The following is a 23484-nucleotide window of genomic DNA, read 5'->3' as shown; positions in this document are numbered from 1 at the left end:
GTAATGGTAGTACATTTTTTTAATGTGATTCACATATGACCAATTTTGTAACATTTAAATATTTGATCTGAGGATCTTCATAGTATCTACTTACCACTGCATGCCAGTCCATCGCCTGCAAAGCCTTCATTACAGATGCACTCATAGGATCCCTCCGTGTTCATACAGACAGCATTCTCGCGGTCGCATTCATGGATCTGCGTGGCACACTCATCAATATCTGTAACCGAAACAACACCTCAATATTGACTCTTGTTAACTTCAAAATATCAGTACTAACACTTTTTAAATTGAACTGCCTTTTGTCAAAACAAGAAAAGCCAAGCCTGTCCCAGAGTGAACAAATGTTTTATTCAATTGATTCAGAATGGCTTTTCACTGGAAATTTTTCATGCATCTGGTGTACACAATTCGGGCAATTCACAATGCAATACGCCACCAAGAGTTTGCCACGAAGAGTTCATTTTTCCCAGTGCATTGTGGGAGATGGTTGACAAATTCGCAGCGCGGGACATTTGAAATTGTTCATTTTTCCAGTCAGTAGATTCGTAAGCGTATGATTTGAGGATCTGTTTGCCCTTTTCTTTTCTTGTTATCAATATGGTGTTTTTTGGTAAGGTGCCAGAACGTAAATGCCCCAATCTATAACGAATAAGCTCAAGTTTCCTACTGACACTCATTCAAATGGGCCATGTTTTGTCGACCGTAAACTTTAAAAATGGACTCTACATGGCAAACTCTTGGTGGCGCACTGCATTGTGAATTGCCCGAATTGACTGGATTTAGCCCATCACAGGGTAATCCTATACAACAGCACTGCCCGGCCCTCTTCACCAACCAACAACCAGGCTAAAGTCACAAGTGATAGTGTGTCAGTCAGTGAGATAGGTACAAAGAGGACACTAGGCCCTCTGGGACCAGCAAATACAAGTCTTCAAAGTGACAGCCAGTTCATATTTCACACAAATACAAATGCGAAGCCACTTTAATATCACAAGACATAGCTCGGTGAAATTCACAAGCAACGAAATCAGTTCAGCCACATTCCCAGCGGGACTACTTTGTCACAAATGTCACATATTTGAATTCATGTTTGCTTTCATGCCAAGTATGAATTGGCGTTCAAGCTTAAGTAATACCATCCGTGAAAATTTCTTAGAAAACAAAATCCAAAGGTAAGAGAGCAGGTTTTTTTTTTACCAATGCAAGCATCAAAGTTCGGGAAGAATCCGGCATTGCATTGGCAACGGAAGGAGCCGCGGGAGTTGACACACTGAGAGTGCATGGCGCAGTTGTGGACACCCATGGTGCACTCGTCAATATCTGCAAAGAAAAATGTGGATGGTAAAAAATGAAGATTTTACGTGAGAAGGGTAGATGCCAATCTGTCCAGTCTTCAATCATCAAAGTCGGAATCCAGGGCTACAGTCTTTTAACCAGAGATTAATTTTGCATGTTCCAAAGTTGAGGTAGAACCGAGGAAATGTGTAAGAAAGATTCTTGCCTTGAAAACTTTTCAATTAAGTAATCTAAAAGTTTGGTATGAAAATTGCTCACAGTATTTCCACATAAAAACTCCTGACTAAATTCAGCCCCTCCCCAACCTACTCCTTCAAGACTTTCCTTTGTGTAGAACAGCATCTATTGCCAGTTATCAACTTGGCAGTTTTCAAAAACCTTTTTCATTTAGCAATTCTTTTTTGTCTCGAACGTACACCGCTTCTAGATTTATGTAGAAGTATCAGACCAATTTGAATGGATGGGGTGTAGTCACAATATTGCTGACAGATAACAGTGCATAACAGGTTTGAAAAGTGGGCACTGTTCAATGCAAACAGGAATAGACACCATCTCATACCAGGGGGCGCTATTCGTCGAAGCCTCCTTTGCCAACAGTTACACCACTTTAAACAACACGAAGTAAGATTTTACTGACAAAAACGACAAATGAGTTGGGGGGGGGGGTTAACCACAAACATATAAACGCATAGACCGCCAGTCGTGCGCGTATAACAGTGATTTGAAAAAGTATGGGCAAAACGCTTGTTGACAGTGCACGTAACCGCGCGATGCGCGTTCAATGCAGATACGCGCTTAGTACAGCACATTCATTTACATACAGAACACAAATTTTTGAGTTTAAAAAGGCTTTTTTTACTCACAATCATATCAAGTACACAAGGGATTTTTTTTACAATCGAAAAATAACTTCATATTTTTTTTAATGGAACAGTTTGGGCGTGTGTAAAATCCTATACCGAGAGGTGAATTTGTCCATAGTTTGGATTTTAGTCGGGCGCCGCGAAATCACGGAAGGCGCATGCAGTTTCGAAGTGGGTTTAACCCTCCCACCATCCAACTCTAGCAAATTATTGTGTGCACTGCCATCTTACCCAGACAGCTGAGGAATGAGCCTTGGATAGCATAGCCTTCATCACAGCGGCAGTTGTATGATCCCTGGGTGTTGATGCAAGTACCCGCTCCGCATATGTCGTCCGCCATCGTGCACTCATCAATATCTGTGCACAAATGAATATAAACCACAATGAAAAGTTTTGTCAAAAAGTTTCTCAGATACTTATTTCCACTGAAGAGGCTAACAAGTTTCCAAATGATTTTTCCATGTTTACAAAATCTCTCTTAAGCTCAGCATCCCCCAACAGTCCGGGAGTCTCCTGAAGAGGGACTGAGCATACTGTGCGAAGCGTCGTCTTACACCTGTTATTTTCTGAACCAAACGTAGTCACAAAAGATATTTGAATACATGGTGCTACCACAGACCTTCCATCTTCTGACTTGCCAACATGCAAACCTTCATCAAGTCTAAGGCTGAGTCCAAATTATTGACTACAGCTGGAAATTACGCATGTGTCTATGGAAGCAGCTTTCCAAAGACTTGTGTGTAACTTCAAGCCGTAGCCAAGTAATTCGGACATGGCCTTACTTAGAATCTTCCAAGAGAGTTTCACACTGGTTGAAACATCAGTTAGAAATTGTGCTCCTAAATTCTTTTCAAGATCATTCCAGGATAGCAGTTCACATCAGCTTGTATTTTTTAAAAGTTCACAATTACATAGTTTAAGTAAAATTACTGAACTGCTTTGATAAATTTCTCTACTGTTGAAAAAAGAAAATGGCGTCGAAAGTGTGCCCTCAATCGACCACGAATATGACCTATTGAAAGGTATCGGAATATACGATGAGTTAATCTTCTTAGTTGTTTTGTCTTACCCAGACAACTGGAGTAGTCAGGGGAGATTCGGAAGCCTTCCAGGCAGGTACAGCTGTAAGAGCCTAGGCTGTTCTCACAGATGCCTCCACCACAGATGTCAACGCTCTCTGAACACTCATCGATATCTGAGAAGAAAATACGTACAAAAAACACTTTACTAGTTCAGAAAACAGTGAATTGACATTTACAAGCCACTAGTTGTCTGTTGAAAAACTAAAAAAATTAAATATTTCAGCCTTTAAGCAAGACCTTCTTCAAAGGCAAATGTTTGAAAAATTGTTAAATACCTGAAGAACAAATGCATAGAACACTACTTCTTTTGTTTAAAATCTAGTGCTCTGCGTTTTTCAAACAATTTAGTATTCCACTATTCTATTTTTTTCCGTTTTTTTAAACTCTATCTTACCCCTGCAGTGCCTCTGTCCGTGCATCAGACCGTAGCCTATGTCACAGACACACTGATAGCTGCCAGGCGTGTTGACGCAGGTCTGCTCGCAGCCACCGTTATCCATACTACACTCATCCATGTCTAGTCATTATCAATGAACAAGGAAAGAACAGAAGTATTTCAATGCACTTTTTACTGTCACTTGACATAAAACAAATCAGGTTCATTAGAAATTCACCGTAACGAAAAGCACTGGGTCCACAAAAGACTGCTCAATTAGTAGTGGTTCGTTATTAACGATTTTTAGCCGTCGATGGTCTTTAATAATAATAATAATAAAGGACATTTAATTTGCGCAAAACCTATATGGATATACTCTTCTGCGCATTACAAAAAATATAGTTGTTCATAGAATTTGGGAGCTGATGACAGATATGTTCCTAACCAAATGCTTGGTAAAGCAGTGTTTGTTATACTGGAGGCCTTTTACTCCATACCATTTTCATTCATACATCCACAAGATCTAGGTCAAAGTTTAAAAATTATATCAAAAACGAAATAGCCGATAAACAAAACTGCTATATATTTAAACATATTTTATAAATATTTCTCAGTAAATGTCTAATCTAAAGAGCGATTTCATCACTCAAAGCTATTCTTACCTAACACTCTGACTTAGAAAGTTAAAGGCATTATTGAACTTGGGAGTCAGGTTGGCGCAGCGGTTCTTTCCTCGCCTTCCACCGCTGTGGCCCGGGTTCGATTCCTGCCCTGGCCACATGTGGATTGGGTTTTCAGTCCCTGCCTGATTCCGTGGGTTTTTTCTACCACCTCTAAAACTGTAATTTCTTCTCAGTGTCTTCTCTCTACAGGTTTCTTCAGGTTTGTGAGCTACAGTGCCTAGGGTGCTTTTGAGGAATCTTTCATTTCATTACCAGAAACAATTAAGAATAAATAATAAGAACCGGATAAATTCAGTTCGCAATTGACAATGAGTTGATGTATCAGGTTGGCTTACACAAAGTTAGGGTAACTTTTTTGAAACTGCACCACGTTTTTTTGTTTTTTGGGATTATTTTTTTTATGGGGGGGGGGATATTCAATTGAACACCATCAGACCAAACTACCTACCTTCACAGGACTTGAAGTTCATGCTGGGTCTGAAGCCTTGATTACACATGCATCGGAAGCCACCCACCATGTTCATGCAGTGACCGTTGGAGCAAACATCGTTACCTCGAGAGCACTCGTCGATATCTTAACAGTGGACCCCAACAAATAAAACAAACAAAAGGTTATAGTGATGTAGGTATTTCCATAAAATTCTGCAAAAATTGTAGCTTACTTTTAAATAATTTCTGAGATTTAAATATAACAATCCTTTAAAATCATTCCTTTTGCCAAACAGCGAAAACAGCCAAACAGCATACGCAGCTTTTGGATGCAGTTTTCCAATGAAAACAAAAGAGAGCATTGCTAGCTTGTTTATAACTTTGATATAGTTAAATACCACGATAGGACATACAATTCGTATTTAACACTACATGGAACTATCCTTTGTTGCTTTTGAATTCATCACACAGTAATGACATTTTTTTAATCCAGTACTCAGAGTACTCAGAGTACTTGACTTATGGTTTTATATCAGACCCTGCATTCAGGATTTGATGAAGAACACATGGTATTATTTAGAGGTGTTCATCGTGTAAACCGGATACCTGGGTACCCGACCGCTTTAAGTCACGCACCAGTTCCAGATTATGGAATCGGAAATCCCTACCCAACTTTACAAATTACTTATGTCACTTCTCAGACAATGAAAAAGAAAGGTTTTGAATGTCATTTAAGGGAATTTTTAAAATGAAAACCAGGCTAAATTGAAAATCAAAACAGATTTTACGTTTATGTGCATTTTAACGTGCAACAGATGACGCTCGCGAAAATAGCAGTTTAAACCGCAAAGCTATAAAGCCCTTTAGACAACTTCCAGAATTTTAATTTTGGGGTGGGTTTTATTTTATGGATACCCAGGTACCAGTGTTTTACTTCAATAGGGTACCCGGTTCACGTACTACCCATAAATGCACACCACTATAAGCACCTGGTACTTGGGGCATTAAAGTACATGGTGCATATTTGGACTAATGGGTTGTTTTAATTTTTATTAACTTCACTCAAATTTCTGAAACTTCTAGTGGTCTGATTAAAATCTGGATTTTTATAAATTTGGTTTGAATTCCACTGTTCGGTTTGGAAGTTGGAAACCGGATATTTGAAAACAACCTTTAAAAAAAATGAAGCTTTCCATTTTTTGTGACAACTGGAACATCCCCCAATTAGCCCCATGGTCTCTGATTGTAACTGCATTCACTCGCTAGTGGGCTTCTTGGTTCATGAAGAACCTGCCCATTCGACTGATCAGAGATTTCCCACCCATTTTTTTTCAGCTTTGGTGTGTATTTGTAAAGGCCCAGTGGTAATTGAATCCTGCAAATTTTACCCAGTCATCATAGAGGGCATTGCCTACAGCACCTCTTTGAGCTTAATGGGAGCCTCCGCTGAGATTCCGGGTAACCGTTCTTTGGTTTAAAAACAATCTGGTTAAACGAATTTCGAAATTGCCGATTTCCACCACCACTAGAAACTCTCTGAAGAGTCTCTCTCTCCAAGTTTGCTGCATACCTTTGCAAATGCGTCCATCCTCTGAGAGCTCCTGGCCTGGAGGACACAGGCACTGGAATGAGCCCACCATGTTGATGCACTGACCACCACGACAGATGCCGGCCACGACAGAACACTCATCAATATCTGAAGGGAAAAAAACAAGTGAATATTAGGCTGAACAAACAAAATGGTAAGAAACTGTGACCTCCTGAATATCATAATGCGTACTCTACCAACTGAGATAGGGAGCCATATGTTTGCAGTCTCTAAATTAGTCAATGCCTACAGTCAAATGTTTTAGCACTGTATTTTGCGATGTGGCAAGGGGTCTGTCTAGGAAAAATGACGGGCTGTATTTGACTATGGGATGTGTCTCTTGCGTGATATGCTTTGTTACCTTTTTACCTTACTGGCTTTTATAATGGATAAATTATTGTGCAATGAAATTTTCAATATTTTTTGTCAATAGTTCTTTGATTTTCTGGTGGTATTAGGAAAGAAGGACCTTGGGACACAACTTTGAACATAACTAGCAACAATTTTGTGACTTGTGCATCAATTATACTTTGTTTGTTTTGTATCCTACATGTATTTTTCTGTTTCTAATGTTTATAATGCATATCAGTATGAAGTAATGACAACAAATAATCATGGTTCTCTATATTTCATGAATGATGTTTTTTTTTTGGCATCACGGTGTTCCCTTTTAAGTTCTCATTTCTGTGCGCCTCTATTTTGTCACTTCCAACCCAAGTTTAAAAAAGAAGTTTTCGTTATGCTGCTGAACCTATTTAGATCCTTTTGTCAAAAACAATTAATTGAAAAATACAGGATGTGAAACTAACACAAAAGATATCAATCAATCTGGTGTAAATACAAATTAATAAAAAAAAAATTAAGGATAACGCTTAAAATTTACAAAAAAGGTATGAAAATAATTTAGTGTGTGAGCATTCAGCTGAGAAGGTTTAAAGTAAACTGACGCTGCACTCACCTATACACATCTGCATCATCATGGATGTCTCAAAACCAGAGTTGCAGTTGCACATGAAGCCACCAGGACGGTTCTCGCAGGTTCCGTTGCCACAGGCACCAAATGCAATACGGCACTCATCGATGTCTGGGGAAAAAGGTAGACACCAAAAGGGGCGGTGAATAGTTTGATCAATGTTACGTGGCTTTTTGTCAGTCATCATGTTGTACTATAAATACACCTACAGTGCGTCCAACAACGTGTTTTGTAAAAATGAATTGCAAGACGATGAAAATCAAGGTGCTGAAAATTAATTCATGGAGAGGCAGTTCAAGTTGGACTCTGAAGTGACTACTCACCCACACAGTGGTAGTTGTACTGGTCCAGGGCGTATCCCATGTCGCACTCACAGCCAAAGCTGCCAATCATGTTACGGCAGATACCATTGCGGCAGACGTCAGGGAAGGTATTACACTCGTTGATATCTGGCATGGGAAAATGGCAAAATACGACAAACTGTAAGCTATGGGCTCCGATCATAAACAGCAGGTGGCATTTTGCGAACAGTTTTGAGAGCCCAGTGGAACACACCACATGGGCGTACTGGCAAGGGCGGATCCAGGGGGGGGGGCCAAAGGGGGCCATGGCCCCCCCCCCCCCAAAACGAAACCAATTTTTTTTTTTATGTGACATCGCAATAAAGGCAGGCAATGAGTACACCACCACCTTTTCCTCAAAAAAACATTGGTTAAAGTGGTCAGAAATTGCCTCAGATCGCACCACAGAGCATCTAGAATCCAAAAAATTTTCGGGGCCCTTAAGCGGGCCCCAATCCCCACGCCGTGATTTTTTTGACCAACTTTTTTGGGGGACCAAATTTTTTTTGGCCCCCCCAAAATTGTGTTCTGGATCCGCCCTTGCGTACTGGTTCGTGCACGTGTGATGCAGAATAATTAGCACGACATATTTTATTCTCAATGTGCAAAAAAACCATAACGTCAAGCCATGAGCATCGGACGTCATTAGCAATGTGTTTGAATGTCCCTCCCAGTGGTCTCCCCCAACTCTCCCTTTGTAACTGTTGAGGGGGCACTTGTACACGGAGTCCATATCATGGCACATCTCAACCTAGACTTAGCCAAGTCTGGGTTGCGCTTGGTCTGTATCTAATAGCTCATCCGTACCTATGTATACACTGTACACGCCATACCATAATGCTCTGCTATACATGCACACACAATGTCAATAATACGCATGTTGTAAAATGTACATACAGTGTGCGGGCATTATTATACGGCATCGAAGTGGATCGCTTGCTGAAGTTTACATTGTTGTGCTTTTGAAAAGATGTAAAACTAAGTGATTTATTTGATTTTTTTTTTTTAATTTTTTTTTTTAAGATACTGACTTAAGGCAATTCCATCTTGGGTCAAGTCTAATCTCAACCCTGTACAAGTTACTAGACACTAGAGTGTGCCACTCCTAAACCCAAAGATAATGTATCAAGCCCCCATTTCTAACAGTTTTTAGACTTACTTTTCAGTAATAAAAGAGTTGTTTGGAAACAGGTAACATTTTCTGTTGAAGTGTGTCAATGAATTGAGCAAATTGTTTTCTGCTTGTTTGCATTGTAATTTTGGAAGTAAATAACTAAGAATGTTATCTTCTATCATAAGCACCCGTTTTTGCCGAATGTTTCTTTCTGGTAATATCATATACTACCATTCTACTGATTAGTTTTGCCCAATTATGTGACAATTTGTTAAGAGCACTGTGCTGCACAAATGGAATGTAACCTGTTTCAAACATTGCTACAAAGCTTGCTATATGCTTTCATCTTTACCGATAGTCACGGTGGATCCATCCACTAGTTCTGGGGATGGCCTGGTGTCAGCATAGCCGGGACCTCTTGGGCACAGTAAATTGTACTCAGCTAAAACAAAAACAAATATTACAAAAGATCAAGAATTACTTACAATTTGAATCCAAATTTAGACAGATGTACTATTAAAGTTTCCTTTCTACTTAGAACCTTTACGTGTGCATAAAGTGTGACAGTCTAGTACATTTTCAAGAGTAAAGAGTAGAAAATTGTAAGTACTCATAATACTAAGAAAACCATGAGCAGCTAGAAACCGTTTAAGATGCATTTGAAGCACTTTTTTATTATGAATTTTACTTTAATTATAATACGTAGTAGTTTTCATGTAGTGCTTTAGAAAGTATGTAAGTGTTAAGGATATTAAGAAAAGATTAATTATTATTTAAACAAAAATCTTCCCATCTGAAAAAACACATCTCCAAAGTGTTGTGCTAGTACATCAAATGCAAACCTCCAAAGTTAAAAAAGAGGTCAATAAGAGGTAAAAAGAGTAAAATACAAACATTTTTCAAATTTTTCTTTGTCATAGTGGCAAGGCGTTCAGCAGAACTTTGACCTGTTAGTTTCTAATTTCAAAATCATGAAATATTAATTGTAATAATGAAGTGAAAGACCCCTAGAAATGGACAGTTCCTGACCTGTGCCTGGTAGCGGGCAGCCGTAGCACTGGCCTTGGCTACCCCAAGATTTGCCCATGGAGCAGCAGCAGACGGCGTTGCGGTACAGTCCCTGGATGGGATCGTGGCACTGGCCCTCCGAGTAGTCCAGGAAACACTGGTAACTCCTCAGGTCTGGAGTTAAAAATATGACAAAAGCAAAATCATATCATCACTTGAGCTACTGATTTTTGCCTTGAGCAGCATCAGACTCTCCAAGACGGTAAGGGGGGAGGGCAAGAGGGCAGAATTTTTGTTGTTGAAGTATCTTAATTCCAAATTTTGAGCGTGAGTTGAACAATTACGGGTGTATATAAAGCATCCTCAGTCATCACACAAAGGACTTAAAGGGAACATGCCAAGAATTTTACTTTGGAACATATTTTGTGCAAATTTCAATTCCTCTTAAATGTATACAAACTATTTGACATCCTTTTTAAATTAATTTTTAGAAAAGTGCATGTCTTTAAACATTTTAAATGTTCAATGCTTTTCCCGACAACGGAGGGCGCCCTTGCTGTGATGTCATTTTAGGAACACACTCTTCAGTTTAGGGATTTCTCTTGAAATTGTGAACCCAAACATTTGCTCATTGAAAAAAAGTTGTGAGAAAAGTTTGCTCTCTAACACACTGTCTGCTGTCATGCATTGAAAGAACAAGGAATCACCAAAAAAACCAGAAAATTTACGACAGCAAAACATCAAAAATTCTGGCAACTTTTGGTGTTGTAATAGCTGTAACACTGAGGTTTCTGCTCCAGGGAGGGGGAGGGCAAAGGAAAAACGAGGAGGGCCTTGATTTATTTAACAGATATTATTTCAACTGTGATTTGTAAAGTTGGTTCTTAGCTATTCAATTCTATTCGTTGTTCTGATTCTTTCTGATGCAAGTATTTCTGGTTTTGTCCAATAAGAGCAAGTATTTTGAAATTTGCTAAGGAGATTTATTTTGATTTGGATAATTTTATTTGTACCCACCTAACTGCTTCCAGGGGTGTCCTATAAAAGGCCTTTTTCACGGACATGCTATCTTATTTGTTTATACACTACTTCTCTTGGCAATTTCAAAAAGATCATTTTTTTCTGTTCTGTGATTGAATGATTTGATTCTTACCGACGCAATTTCTTCCGATGGGGTCCAATGAGAGGCCTTGTTCACAGAAACACCAGCTCTTATTGGTTGATTTATTGCTTCTTTTGGCAATTTCAAAAAGTGCATTTTTTTCCTTATCCTCTGATTGGATGATTTGATTCTTACCAATGCAATTTCTTCTGATGGGGCCCAGTGAAAGGCCTTGTTCACAGAAACACCAGCTCTTATTGGTTGATTTATTGCTTCTTTTGGCAATTTCAAAAAGTACATTTTTTTCCTATTCTCTGATTGGATGATTTCATTCTTACCGATGCAATTTCTTCCGGTGGTGTCCAATGAGAGGCCTTGTTCACAGAAACGCCAGCTCTTATTGGTTGTTTATTGCTTCTTTTGGCAATTTCAAAAAGTGCAATTTTTTCTGTTCTCTGATTGGCTAATTTGATTCTTACCGATGCAATTTCTTCCGGTGGTGTCCAATGAGAGGCCTTGTTCACAGAAACGCCAGCTCTTATTGGTTGTTTATTGCTCTTTTGGCAATTTCAAAAAGTGCATCTTTTTCCTATTCTGTGATTGGATGATTTGATTCTTACCGATGCAATTTCTTCAGATGGTGTCCAATGAGAGGCCTTGTTCACAGAAACATCAGCTCTCATTGGTTGATTTATTGCTTCTTTTGGCAATTTCAAAAAGTGCAATTTTTTCTGTTCTCTGATTGGCTTATTTGATTCTTACCGATGCAAATCCTTCTGGTGGTGTCCAATAAGAGGCCTTGTTCACAGACACCCAAGCTCTTATTGGTTGATTTATTGCTTCTTTTGGCAATTTCAAAAAGTGCATTTTTTTCCCTATTCTCTGATTGGATGATTTGATTCTTACCAATGCAATTTCTTCCGGTGGTGTCCAATGAGAGGCCTTGTTCACAGACACACCTGAAGGAGCCTACGGTGTTCTGGCATTCACTGTTCTGGCACACCATCTGGTTCAGCTCACATTCATTTATGTCTGACAAAAAAAATTAAATGTTAACAATACATTTTCTGTTTTGTACCAAGATCTGTGTATCTAAATGTACGATGTAAACAGGCTTTCAAGCAGACCCAGGTGGAAAAGCAGGACAAAAGCAGGACTTTGGAGGACAAAATCAGGATAAAAATAGGATTTCAGCGGGCTTTCAGGAGTAGTTTTTGTTGATACTCCCCCATGCCCACAGCATCATAAGCCTCGTTTGACATGTCCGTATTCACAACACTTGTGCTCCATCCTTAACTAAGCCTTTGGAAGTACAGTTGCAGTACTCCTGCACCCAAGCCCTTCATTGTTTGATTTACATATGACAATGTGTAAAACTGTTTTGAAACTATTCCATGAGATTTCATTTTCGGAGTTGTGGGACCAAAAAGTAGGAAAAAGTAGGAAACAGCAAGAATTTCAAGAAAAAAAGTAGGAAAAGCAGTAGCAAGGTAAAAAAAAATAGGAAAAAGTAGGAAAAGTAGGAACTCTGAAAGCCTGTGTTAACAAATGATCATCCTTATAATACATTTTGAAGAAACTATCTAGCAGGCCTATAAAACATCTTAAACAGTTGCTGATCAGGTTAAATGTCAATGAACTGAATAAATTTTTTAAAAATGTTTCACCTTCGCATTTGCCGTTCTTCAAGGTGTATCCCCTCTGGCAATCACCCAGGGACATTGGGCAGGCATCGCAGGGGCTTCCCCAGGCCTGGCCAAAGGTGGCGCAGCACTCAGACTTCCTCATCAGGCCCATGATGTCCGACTCGCAGCGGCCTGACCGGATCTCAGTCCAGCAGGTGCCCAGGCGGTTGTCTGTCATTAGGAGAGATATATGCAATTACACTAAGACTCGCGTTCAAAATCTTGAAATATTTAAATTCATTGGAATATTTAGCTTCGGATAGCAACTCAACAAGTTGTCGTGTCTCTCTGTTAGTTAATTAGTAACAAACGTTCTGTGCAGCCGCAGCTCAATGAAAGGTGATAATCCGTGGGAATAATAGCAGCATGCCCGCTCTGCCGTACACATTCAACGCAAAGTGCAACACAAACTCGTTGGGAGGCCGCAGCTTCCAAGATCATATCCAGCTTGTTTTACCCTGCGCATTCCTCAAGTCCATCACAAGTCCATTACAAGTCCAGTCACAAATAAATCACAAATCCGTTCACAAGTAACAGTGTATTAACAAGAACAAAGGAATGCCTTTTGCAAAACCTCGATTGCATAGCTTGTGAGTTCAAATGGGACTGGAGGATTTGTGATGGACTTGCAGGGACTTGTGATGGACTAGACTACATCCCTGCCTGTGACAGCATGACTGGAGGTGTTTCAGCCCGAGAAAACGTCCTGATGCAAAACTGGAGATGATGATCAGTCACAAGTTTTCTTTTGCATCCTCTGCATATCAGTCCAAACTTGATTTGCATAAAATCCAACAACTAGAATTAATCTTACAGCAGCAAAATGTTAAGACTGATGGAAGATTGGACAGATCCAAAGGCCAACATGTAGATTTTCTTACCGATGCAGGATCTGCCGGACTCATCCAGGGAGGTGCCAGATATGACGCACTCACAGCGGTAGCTGCCCGGAGTGTTCTGACATCGGCCGTTGAGGCACTGGCTGTCACGCAAGCACTCGTTGATGTCTAGAGGTTGGAGGAGGATAACAACATAAAATTTCAGACATTGGGACACTTACTTCAGTTTTTTTTTTTTTGAAGATGTAGTACATTACTTCACATGCAGTTTGATCCAATTTCAATTTAATTCAACATTTCAGTCCATGCAAACATAAGCCAAAGAATGATGTACTTGATGATTTGAGTGAAATTTCTGAAATTCAAGGTAATGCCCAGGTGGACATTTCAGTTGAAAGTGGTTCAACTTGTTTCCACTGGTACCAGTTCAACTTAAAACAGGTGGCTGATTTAGAACTGGTACCAACTGGTACAAACTGGTAAAACTGGTTTTGAACCAGTTAAGCCAGTTCAAAACCAGTCAGTTAATAGCCATAATAAGCCTAGGCTTGCCAATGACAGACAGCTACTGTCTACCGATACAACCCATTGCTTTTAACATGCAACTCTAATCAGAAGCAGGCGACTCCAGAATAACGTCACACATCAGTTAAACCAATACAAAATCATTCATACCCGAAAATTCCCCATTATTGTTTACTTTATCGTCCAACTACATTCTTCTATGATTCTCACAATCTTAGTTAAATAAAATTAAAAAAAGACAAGGCCAGCCTAGTAGAGCTGGTCCCAGGGTGCACAGAATTCTATTCAATGGATTAAGAATGGCTATTCACTGGAAGTCTTTTCATGCATCTGGTCTACACAATGAGATGAGTTAGCCCATTCACTGTGATTACAGGTAATCCTATACAATGGCACTGCCCAGCTCACAAGTGACAGTGAGTCATGTTCAGCAGCGACTGGTCAGTCAGCCAGTCAGTCAGTCAGTCTCTCAGTCGGGGAGTTAGTCCGGTGTTTTTTAGGATTTATGAAATACGGACTCATTGGTGGTATTGCACATGCTCATGCATAGATAATTAGGAGAGGGACTGGTCACGTGAGTGGGTTTAACCAATAAACGGGAAAAAGAGTCCGATTTTCATACGAGTCCGATTTTCATATGACACCGGTACAAAAAGGACTACAGTCTGTCCCTCTAGGACAGCAGAAGGATGGCAATAATATGTCATAAATCACATCAGAGCAGAGATCAAATGGCATAATGTTTCCCACGCTCACAATTACAAAACCTAAGGTGTTTTTGCATTATGAGTAAGTACCTCTGCACTGGATGCTGGCGATGTCAAACTCGTAGCCCTCGGGGCACTCGCAGGTGTAACTTCCTGGGGAGTTACGGCAGGCGCCGCCGCTGCACAGCAGTCGGTTGATGGAACACTCATTGATATCTACCAGGCAGATGACAATCATATAATGTCAATTTGGTGTTGGTTTCTACAGACCCTGTGCTTGGATAATGGGCCACTATATATAAACCTCAATACCAAATCTTTAAAAAAATCCAAATGCCACAAATGAAGTGTATATCACTTTGAAGCTTATTAGCTGTATTTTACTGAAATGTAGCTTATTTTCTAACAATGTTCAACAGTTCAGATGTTACATTTGACTGAAACATTAGAAGCACACCACAAAATCAATTTGTCTGCATTGAGTAAGGTTTTAGAATCTTTTATCAAGATAATTAATTTCAAGAGAATCATGATTATTTCAAGAGACAAATATTTAATATAGGGTAGAACAAAGAGCAAACTTTCTCTCAAATTTCAAGTATTTACAAAAATCTTATATGCAAGCTCTGTTTTCAACAGATCGTTTGCACTGCAACATTGTGTAAACAAATATTGTATGGGTTATAATGATAAACTTACACCCAAAATAGGAAAAAAAACTGTTCTTCAAATCAAAATCAATCAAATAGAAATACAATCAGTATCATCTCGGAGTATTTTCTTTCTCTTGAGCACTCACCATTGCAATCTTTCGCCGTTACATCAGGCTCGAAACCAGCGTTGCAGCGGCAGTGGTAGTTACCAACCAGGTCCTCACACATACCATTGGCACACAGGTCACTGAACAGCATGCATTCGTTGATATCTGGTAAATTATCAAATTACAAAAGTCGGTATTCGAATCCAACTCAATATTCAAATTTGTTGTTTTTTTCCCCAAAAAAGCGATGTTTTTAGAATAATTCTTGAAGGAGAAGGAAATGAGATAGATTAGGGAAATTGGAATTTCAGAGTGAATTTTAAACAGTAACGACGGATCACTGTAGTGCATGTATTTGTATCTGTATGGCTACGTTGCAGAAACCTATTCAGGCATTAGCACAACGGAGTACTGAGGTACTCAAGGCACTGGGAGTTATGTCTATTGTTAGATGAATGAAGTACATGAGAGATATGAGACCCATTATGTGGCACCAGGGTTTACAAGGTGCTGCGGCCACTGCCAGAAACACTGGGGCGAACCCCTTCTCTTAGCGACAAGTGTTACTGGGTTCTTTAACGTGCATAACACAACACACGGGACCTACGGCTTTACGTCCCATCCGAAGGAGGAAGCAATAGTGGTAAAGTGCCTTGTTCAAGAGCACAAGCACCATGTTCCCACGGTCAGGATTCGAACCCGTGTACCACAGCACACGAGTCGAACACCGTAACCATTGGACCACAGCACCCCACATTAGAATAAAACTGGAAACCAAATTGATTCGTTGGCAGTTAACAATGCTGCAACACTGCAAACCTGGGAAACTGGAAATAGGATCACTTTTTTAGAGATACAAGTACTTTCTTCACTTCAAGACTCTATTTTGAGAAAATACGATATATCCATTTGGAATAAGTAAAAAGTTTGCATCGTTTTGAAATCTTATTGAACATGCACAGTACAGGGTGAGTAAAAAAAACGAAACCAAATGCCGGGACCATTGTTTTAGTGAAGTTCTGCATGTAGCCCTTTCAGAATCTAGGATATGAAAGCCCAATTCATAAGCTTTCTTTTAGTACAAGAATCATTCAAATCACTCATGTACTTTTCAAGTCACAGAGTTTTATACACAACCACTGTTTTAAGGTTCTGTCCACGTATCACAAAAAGTTCAGTGTTCTTTCAGCAAAACGAAAACAAATCACATAAGGATGTGTGTGAATTGTTTCATTTTGCTGAAAGAATGCACACATTTTTTGTGATCCGTGGACAGAACTTTAAAACTGTGGTTGTGTTAAAACTCCGTAACTTGAAAAGTACATGAGGATTTAAATGATCCTTGTAATAAAAGAAAGCTTATGAATTGGGCTTTCATATCCTACATTTTGAAAGTGCTACATGCAGAACTTCAATAAAACAATGGTCCCGACATTTGGATTTTGGGTTTTTTTGACTCACACTATATAACAGCTGTTTCTAAACTACATTTGTCACTTTATTGCAGTGCTGTTGGAACTTACTGACGCCCAGACTATCTCGTCCCGGCCCCTGGGAGCACATCTTCTCCCACTGCATGGTTCCCTGGGATGGGCAGGGCTGACAGGTTGGCCCCCAGCCTGCCGAGTTCTCCATGGTGACGACGTTGCAGCAACACTGGGAGATGGTGACCTGGATGGTGGATCGGACGGTGCACTGGCCCTCCCGGCTGTGCAGGGAGCAGTAGGCGTGACGGCTCTCTGCAAAAGGTAACATAATAATAATAATGGAGTTACAGTTGTGTCCATCACAAATAAGTCGTAAGTGCATCCCAAACCAGGCATGGGAATACCCTACTCCCCTTCCCGTGCAAAGCTGCACCATGATCACAGACATGTTGACACATTTGATCATAACTGCCACTGTCACGAGCCACAATTTTAAGCCAATCACGTATCAAACCACAAGTAACAGGGGAGGAATACCAACAGAAGCAAGCCTTTATAACAATAATTTTAACGGATTCTTGTATAGCACTTTTTAACTATAGCCGGCCTCAGGTCGACATGCGATCTGTTGTTGGCATCAAGCATGAAAGTGATGCTAAGGTCACAAAACTGAGAAATCGTGTAATTCTCGTAGAACAAGCAGCATCTCGATGCAAAATAATCACAACCATACTCATGTCATCCACGACGCAATGACGATTCTACGGCATAGATAGTAGTGTGACTTCTTTAAGAATAGCGAAAGCGTGTTGATTACAACATCCCTGACTTGACTACATCCCTGATATGAAGTATAATTTTAGGGCGAACAAAAGCTACTCTTTTTGGAGTCTTGTTATCACCTTCGCATCCACCGCTGCCCATAGTGTAACCCATCGGGCAATGGCAGCGGTAGCTTCCTTGGGTGTTGACGCAATCTCCCATCCTGCCGCAAGGTTCCAGCTGACCCTCTTCACACTCGTTGATGTCTGGGAGGGGACAAAAACAAGATCTTTAGCTTAAAGGGAAGATACAACATTTGCAAACATCTCAAAACGAAATGATCAAATTATCACAAAATACCCTACTGGATTGTTGGGGAATGACAGTCTAAAAGCATCCTGTAAAATTGTGGCTCCTGGTGTGCCAACATTTTCAAGAAAAATTGTATTTTTCCAACACTGGTCGGCCGACCAGCGTTGGAGAAAACTGGCTTTTTAAAAAAACTGCTTGCAAACTCTTTGCTGGAAAAACTGCAAAAACTATTTGGAATTGATTACACACCTGTGAAGGGGAACAAGCCTGCTAGACTAATTCTCTGAACTTACAATTCCCCCAAAGTCTATAAATTCTCCGTTTCATCTTAAGTGGGGTCAGGGAACCAGACTACAAGAAAACGAAATATTTTCTTGGTTTTTCCAGCATCTACAAGCCCAAAACGTGAAACAAGTCATTTTAACAATATTTGCTACAACATACTAATCCTCCAAATCCATTTCTTTCTGAAAATTGAAGCAAAAGCAAATGTTGTACATTCCCTTTAAAGACAATGGCAATATATATTCTCATTTATTTATTTATTTTCATCAATAATCATTTATAAGCAAATTCCATAGCCAACAATATTAGCCTTATTTATCTTGGCGTATTTGTTATGCAAATGTTCATTTTGGAGATTCCTGTAACAGCCCTTTTGTCAATTAAATAAAACCACTGCCATTGTTTTGTTGGAAAACAAGAGGGAGAAATTTGTGAAAAATCAGCCCGAGGATTTGTTCAGGACATGCATACTGATTCACAGGAATTACCAAAATTGTCTGAAAAACAAGACAAGGGGCCAATTTCATAGAGCTGCTTAAGCACAAAATTTGCTTAAGCACAAAAAAGTCTTGCTTAATAAAATCAGGTTACCGGCCAAAACTCCAAGCGATTGTTATGCTAAGTAAACAACAGCTAAGTACCATTCACAAGCAATGTATATCACATGGAGTTTTGGCCGGTAACCTAATTTTATGAAGCAATGTTTTTTTCATGCTTAAGCAAATTTTCTGCTTAAGCAGCTCTATGAAATTGGGCCAAGATAAGCCTAGTGAAGCTGATCTTATAGCACAAAAAAATTATATTGAATTGATTCAGAATGGCTATTCACTGAAACTCTTCTCTATTCACTGAAACTCTTCTCCACAATGGGCTGGATTTAGCCCAGTGGTTGGCCTTACAGGGTATTCTATACAGGGTGGATTAAAAAAATCTGAAACCGAGATATTATTGCTAATTGGAACAGAAGTAGGGCACAAGTGAATCAAAGGGAGATATCCTCTGTTAGTGTTGAATCTCCTCTTTAAAATGACACCCTGATCAGATCATGTCATTACATTCACGGTTAACTGAGCAGTGACCAATTTAACGAAAGGGTCTATTTAGAGAATTGCGCCACTTTTCAATTTTCACTTTTAAGGCAGGTGGAAAAAAAAAAAAGGATTTCACCATGAAAAGTGGCGCAAGTCTCTCAATAGACCCTTTCATAAGATAGGTCACTGCTCAGTCAACCATGAATGTAAGGACATGATCAGGGTGTCATTTTAAAGAGGAGATTCAACCCTAACAGAGGATATCTCCCTTTGATTCACATGTGCCCTACTTCTGTGCCAATTAGCGATTATATCTCGGTTTTGGTTTTTTTATCCACCCTGTACAACAGCACTGCCCATCACACAAGTGACAGTCGGTGAGTCAGTAAGTGAGTTTGTGAGGTACAAAGAGAACCATAGAGGAATACGGGCACGTAATCACTGCACACACACAAGGCCCAACGCCAGCCACTTCAATGGTGAAAGCATTGTGCAAGCTATGACTGATCTGATCAATAGCTAGCACAATGCTTTTCGCCATTGAAGGGGGCCTCCGTGATAGAAGTGGTAGCGTGCCCGGATTGGTCTGGCTCTCTGGAGACCAGCAAAAAGTCACATAACAAAACTGAACATTATAATCATACACGACCATTAACTTCAATTTGAGCAAATACCGTCCCCAACTGGATCAATTTCAATCTTCGGTCTCAGAAAGCAGGGTTTGGTACTTACCGATACACTGCCCAGGCTGTGAGGATTCCCTGAAGCCGTCTCTACACACACATCGATAGCTGCCACCGAGGTTCTCACACTCCCCATTGATGCATATGCCACGGCTACTGCACTCATTGATGTCTGCTCAACCAAATCAAACAGAAACCATTGCTGAAGAGACGTCATATGTCTTGTACACTTCTGGTTCTATTAATTCATTGAATTGAATTCTCTGATTTTCATTTCATTGGACTATTGGACAGTTACAATATAACCTGAAATTAGCCATTTCTTTGTTTCTCACCACACTTTTTTTTTTTTTTTTGGGGGGGGGTCATCTGATAGCCCATCCCCCCCTCCCTCCGAAAGTTGGAGGGGGGATATATCCTCCGCATCCCCCCCCCCCCCCCCGATTTATGCCCTTACAAGTAAGTCTCCACTGTCTGCTTAATTTAGACATTAATCTACATACCAACGCAGTATTTAGAGTCCACAGAGAGCTTGTAGCCAGGGAAGCACAGGCATTCATAGGAGCCCACTCTGTTCTGGCACGTTCCGTGAAGACAGACATTTGGGTCCAGACCGCACTCGTTGATATCTGAAGAACCCCCAAAAAATGAATTAGAAGTTATAAAATTTCCTACATTAAAAAATCTTGTTTCCTGTCTTTCTACAATCTGTCACAATTCCAAAGAAATGTGAACAGATACATATAAGTCCAGTCACCATGACTTCTTTTCGTTTTTTTTTTGGTTCTGGTTTGTATCCCCTACCTTTAAGAGCGGATCCAGGGGGGGGGGGCAATGGGGGCCATGGCCCCCCCCAAAAAAAAAACCCGAACCCAATATTTTTTTTTAAGTACGTCGCAATAAAGGCAGGCACTGTGTACACCGCCATCTTTTCCTCAAAAAAAAAATTGTCAAAGTGGTCAGAAATTGCCTCAGATTGCACTTCAAAGCATCTAGAATAAAAAAAAAAAATGTTGGACCCACTTTTTGGGGGACCAACATTTTTATTGCACCCCCCCCCCCCCCCAAAAAAAAATGTGTCTTTGCAAACCTTAAATAGCTCTTGGCTTTAACTTTAAACGATACTCAACGAAAGCAAACTCCAGATGGCAAATTTACTGCACAAAGTTGTGTTTCAATTGTTTATAAAGGGCCCATGCAATGTATATTCTTTCAATGTTATCTCCGAAAAAGTACCTTTGTGTGCCATTGGACCTTTTTCCAATTTTCCATTTGCCATTTTTTTCAAGGGCATTTGGGTGCCTATTTTGTTTTTTTTTTTTTTTATACAAATTTTTATATTCATGAGTACAATTGTGATGTCACTTCCGGCAGAAACCTCAATGTCACATCTTTTCAACACCCAAATCTAGCCAGAATTATTGATCTTTTGCTGTTATGGATTTTCTTTTCAATGGTGTCTTAAATTTGTGCTGTGTCAGTACATGACAATAACATAATGAGCAAGCTTTTCTCAAATGTTTGGGTTGAAAATTTGTACAAAAAACCCTTCAAATTGAACCGTGTCTTCCTGAAATGACATCACAGCAACAGTTCTTTGGAGTATGACATTTACTGTCTCCACAACTCTCCCCCTCCCCACCATCCCCCACCCCAAAAAAAATTCAACTCCTAAAAAATTGATGAGCATGTAATGGTCTCATTTGACCACAAAGTCCCCGGAGGTGCAAACCACAAAACCTACATTTAAGAGTAAATTATCGCTGCATGGGCTGCCAAATTGGTTCAGTGGCCAATTCAGTGATGCTTATTAGTGGCCACAAGTTGATTCCACTGGTAAACCACAGAACCACAATCACACACATGTTAAATAATGAAAGGTTTGCAGAAACAACATGTGCAAATAATTTCTCAACTAAGAGAATGGTTCTGAAAAGAACCAGAGGTATAAAGTCGACGTTCCGGTCAGTGTGCTCTGACCACATCTTCAGGAGAATGGTCAGAGCATACTGACCGGAAAGTCGAGTTTATACCTCTGGTTCTTTTCAGAACCATTCTCTTAGTTGAGAAATTATTCGCACATGGTGTTTCCGCAAACCTTTCATTATTTAGTATCTCCACCATGCAAAGCCTCAAATCTTACTCACACACATGTTAGTCTTCTTAAGCTAGGGGTTTTGTGGGTGCAACTTGTTTTTCCTTCAACATTACAGTGAACATGACAAGTCTATCATCAAGGGAATTAAAATGTATGTTACCAAGTCATAAACGGCAACCATTTTCTAATCGTTTTTCAAGAGAACCTTTAATGGCCATGAACAGCAAATCTGCAAAAGTGCTCAAGTGAGTTCCATTTAAAAAGCAAACATTTATATTACTGCCTCAAAAACTCGGGGAAAAGGGCACATCCACCCTCCCACAACAACATTATTACATGATGAGCTTTGCAGTTGGTGCCTTAGAAATAGGTCAGGGTAACATATATCATCATTTCTAGGTTCTCGGACGAGAGAAGGTAAATCTTTTGTATCTTCGGATGTTTCTTAAACTTAATAAGTACAGCTATCAAAATTACAAAAACAGCTGTTCAGAGAAGTTGTCGCAAATATTTAAGTCTGCTCTTTCCAATCAAATTGACCAGAATACGAACAACTTTCCTTACCATGGGCGACTTTAAGAATCCCCCCCCCACCTTTACCATAGGCAACTTTTGTCAACCAGGAAACCACTCACAGAACAACCTCAATACAGATATCTTCACTGCTTTTCACATAGATGGCATTGTTAGTATGTTTTGCCACCCATACCTCAATTATACAAGCATATCATTGTAATAGTGTAATTTATTCATAGTGTTACCATTACAAAATTTTGAGAAAAACTACTTCACTGAGAAGTCTTCATTCTATGAGCAATTTAAGGTATGGAGTGCCATGCACACCATTCATTCCCTTTTCACATATGACCTTGACTTTTACATCTAACAAATGAATAAGGTTCACACTTTACACAGAACAGTTGTGAACATTTAAAACGTTGTTAAATTTGTCCCAAGTATTTAAGATCTCAACAACATGTAAGTCGGTTCTATTTCACGGAAGCTGGCAAGAATATTTCAGCTTTTACCCATTAAAAGGCATCATGTAAGTTTTGGGGTTTGATTTTTTTTTAAGACTAACAAATTTAACCAATGATGAGTATCAAGTAAGGTTTATCATTTAATTTTTGTAAACATGTTATTTTTTTTTTTTGATTTTTCTTTTTAAGGTTTCCGATTTCCATCTCCCTCAACGCACAGGGTCAAACAGTTACCCTGACCCGGTAAGGGAACGCATGAACAGCAAACAGGAAGCGTGCTATCCTTCCGGAAGTTTTTTTTTTTTATCAAAACAGCTGGTCTCTGTTATTGTTCAACAGCTTCCTGAGGAGGGAGGGGGGACGTCTGAAACTGGATGTTTGGAGTTTTCTAAATTGATTGTCATCCTGTTGCTACACATGTTAGCGATAACATAACCACTGGACCGATTTGAAGCGAGGCTGCCCATAATTTGCAACCAGAGGCAACACACATCATGAGTTGTGCTAGTTTCGGTTGCCAGACGGATGGGTG

General features: G+C 39.7%; 1 protein-coding gene across 6 annotated transcripts in view; it reads right to left on the bottom strand.

Annotated features, from left to right (window-relative positions):
- The window catches only part of LOC119744245 (fibrillin-2-like), a 96126-nt gene that overhangs the window by 36704 nt on the left and 35938 nt on the right, over positions 1–23484 (bottom strand). For 5 of the 6 annotated variants that reach the window (XM_038220091.1, XM_038220090.1, XM_038220095.1 and 2 more), the window contains 20 exons: positions 20378–20503; positions 19924–20046; positions 17704–17829; positions 16898–17113; positions 15414–15539; positions 14705–14830; positions 13425–13550; positions 12526–12714; positions 11765–11890; positions 9778–9930; positions 9101–9190; positions 7617–7742; positions 7279–7404; positions 6303–6428; positions 4752–4877; positions 3639–3761; positions 3232–3357; positions 2394–2519; positions 1201–1323; positions 95–220 (listed from right to left, as the gene is read on the bottom strand). In XM_038220091.1, coding sequence (XP_038076019.1) covers positions 95–220; positions 1201–1323; positions 2394–2519; positions 3232–3357; positions 3639–3761; positions 4752–4877; positions 6303–6428; positions 7279–7404; positions 7617–7742; positions 9101–9190; positions 9778–9930; positions 11765–11890; positions 12526–12714; positions 13425–13550; positions 14705–14830; positions 15414–15539; positions 16898–17113; positions 17704–17829; positions 19924–20046; positions 20378–20503 — 2655 coding nt within the window. Of the gene's footprint in view, positions 1–94; positions 221–1200; positions 1324–2393; positions 2520–3231; positions 3358–3638; positions 3762–4751; positions 4878–6302; positions 6434–7278; positions 7405–7616; positions 7743–9100; positions 9191–9777; positions 9931–11764; positions 11891–12525; positions 12715–13424; positions 13551–14704; positions 14831–15413; positions 15540–16897; positions 17114–17703; positions 17830–19923; positions 20047–20377; positions 20504–23484 lie in introns of all 6 variants that reach the window. The other variant, XM_038220092.1, reaches the window with a different exon arrangement.

The sequence above is a fragment of the Patiria miniata genome, unplaced genomic scaffold, assembly GCF_015706575.1.
Source record: "Patiria miniata isolate m_02_andy unplaced genomic scaffold, ASM1570657v1 HiC_scaffold_7, whole genome shotgun sequence".
NCBI classification, from domain to species: Eukaryota; Metazoa; Echinodermata; class Asteroidea; order Valvatida; family Asterinidae; genus Patiria; species Patiria miniata.
This window is presented reverse-complemented; position numbering and strand designations above follow the sequence as displayed.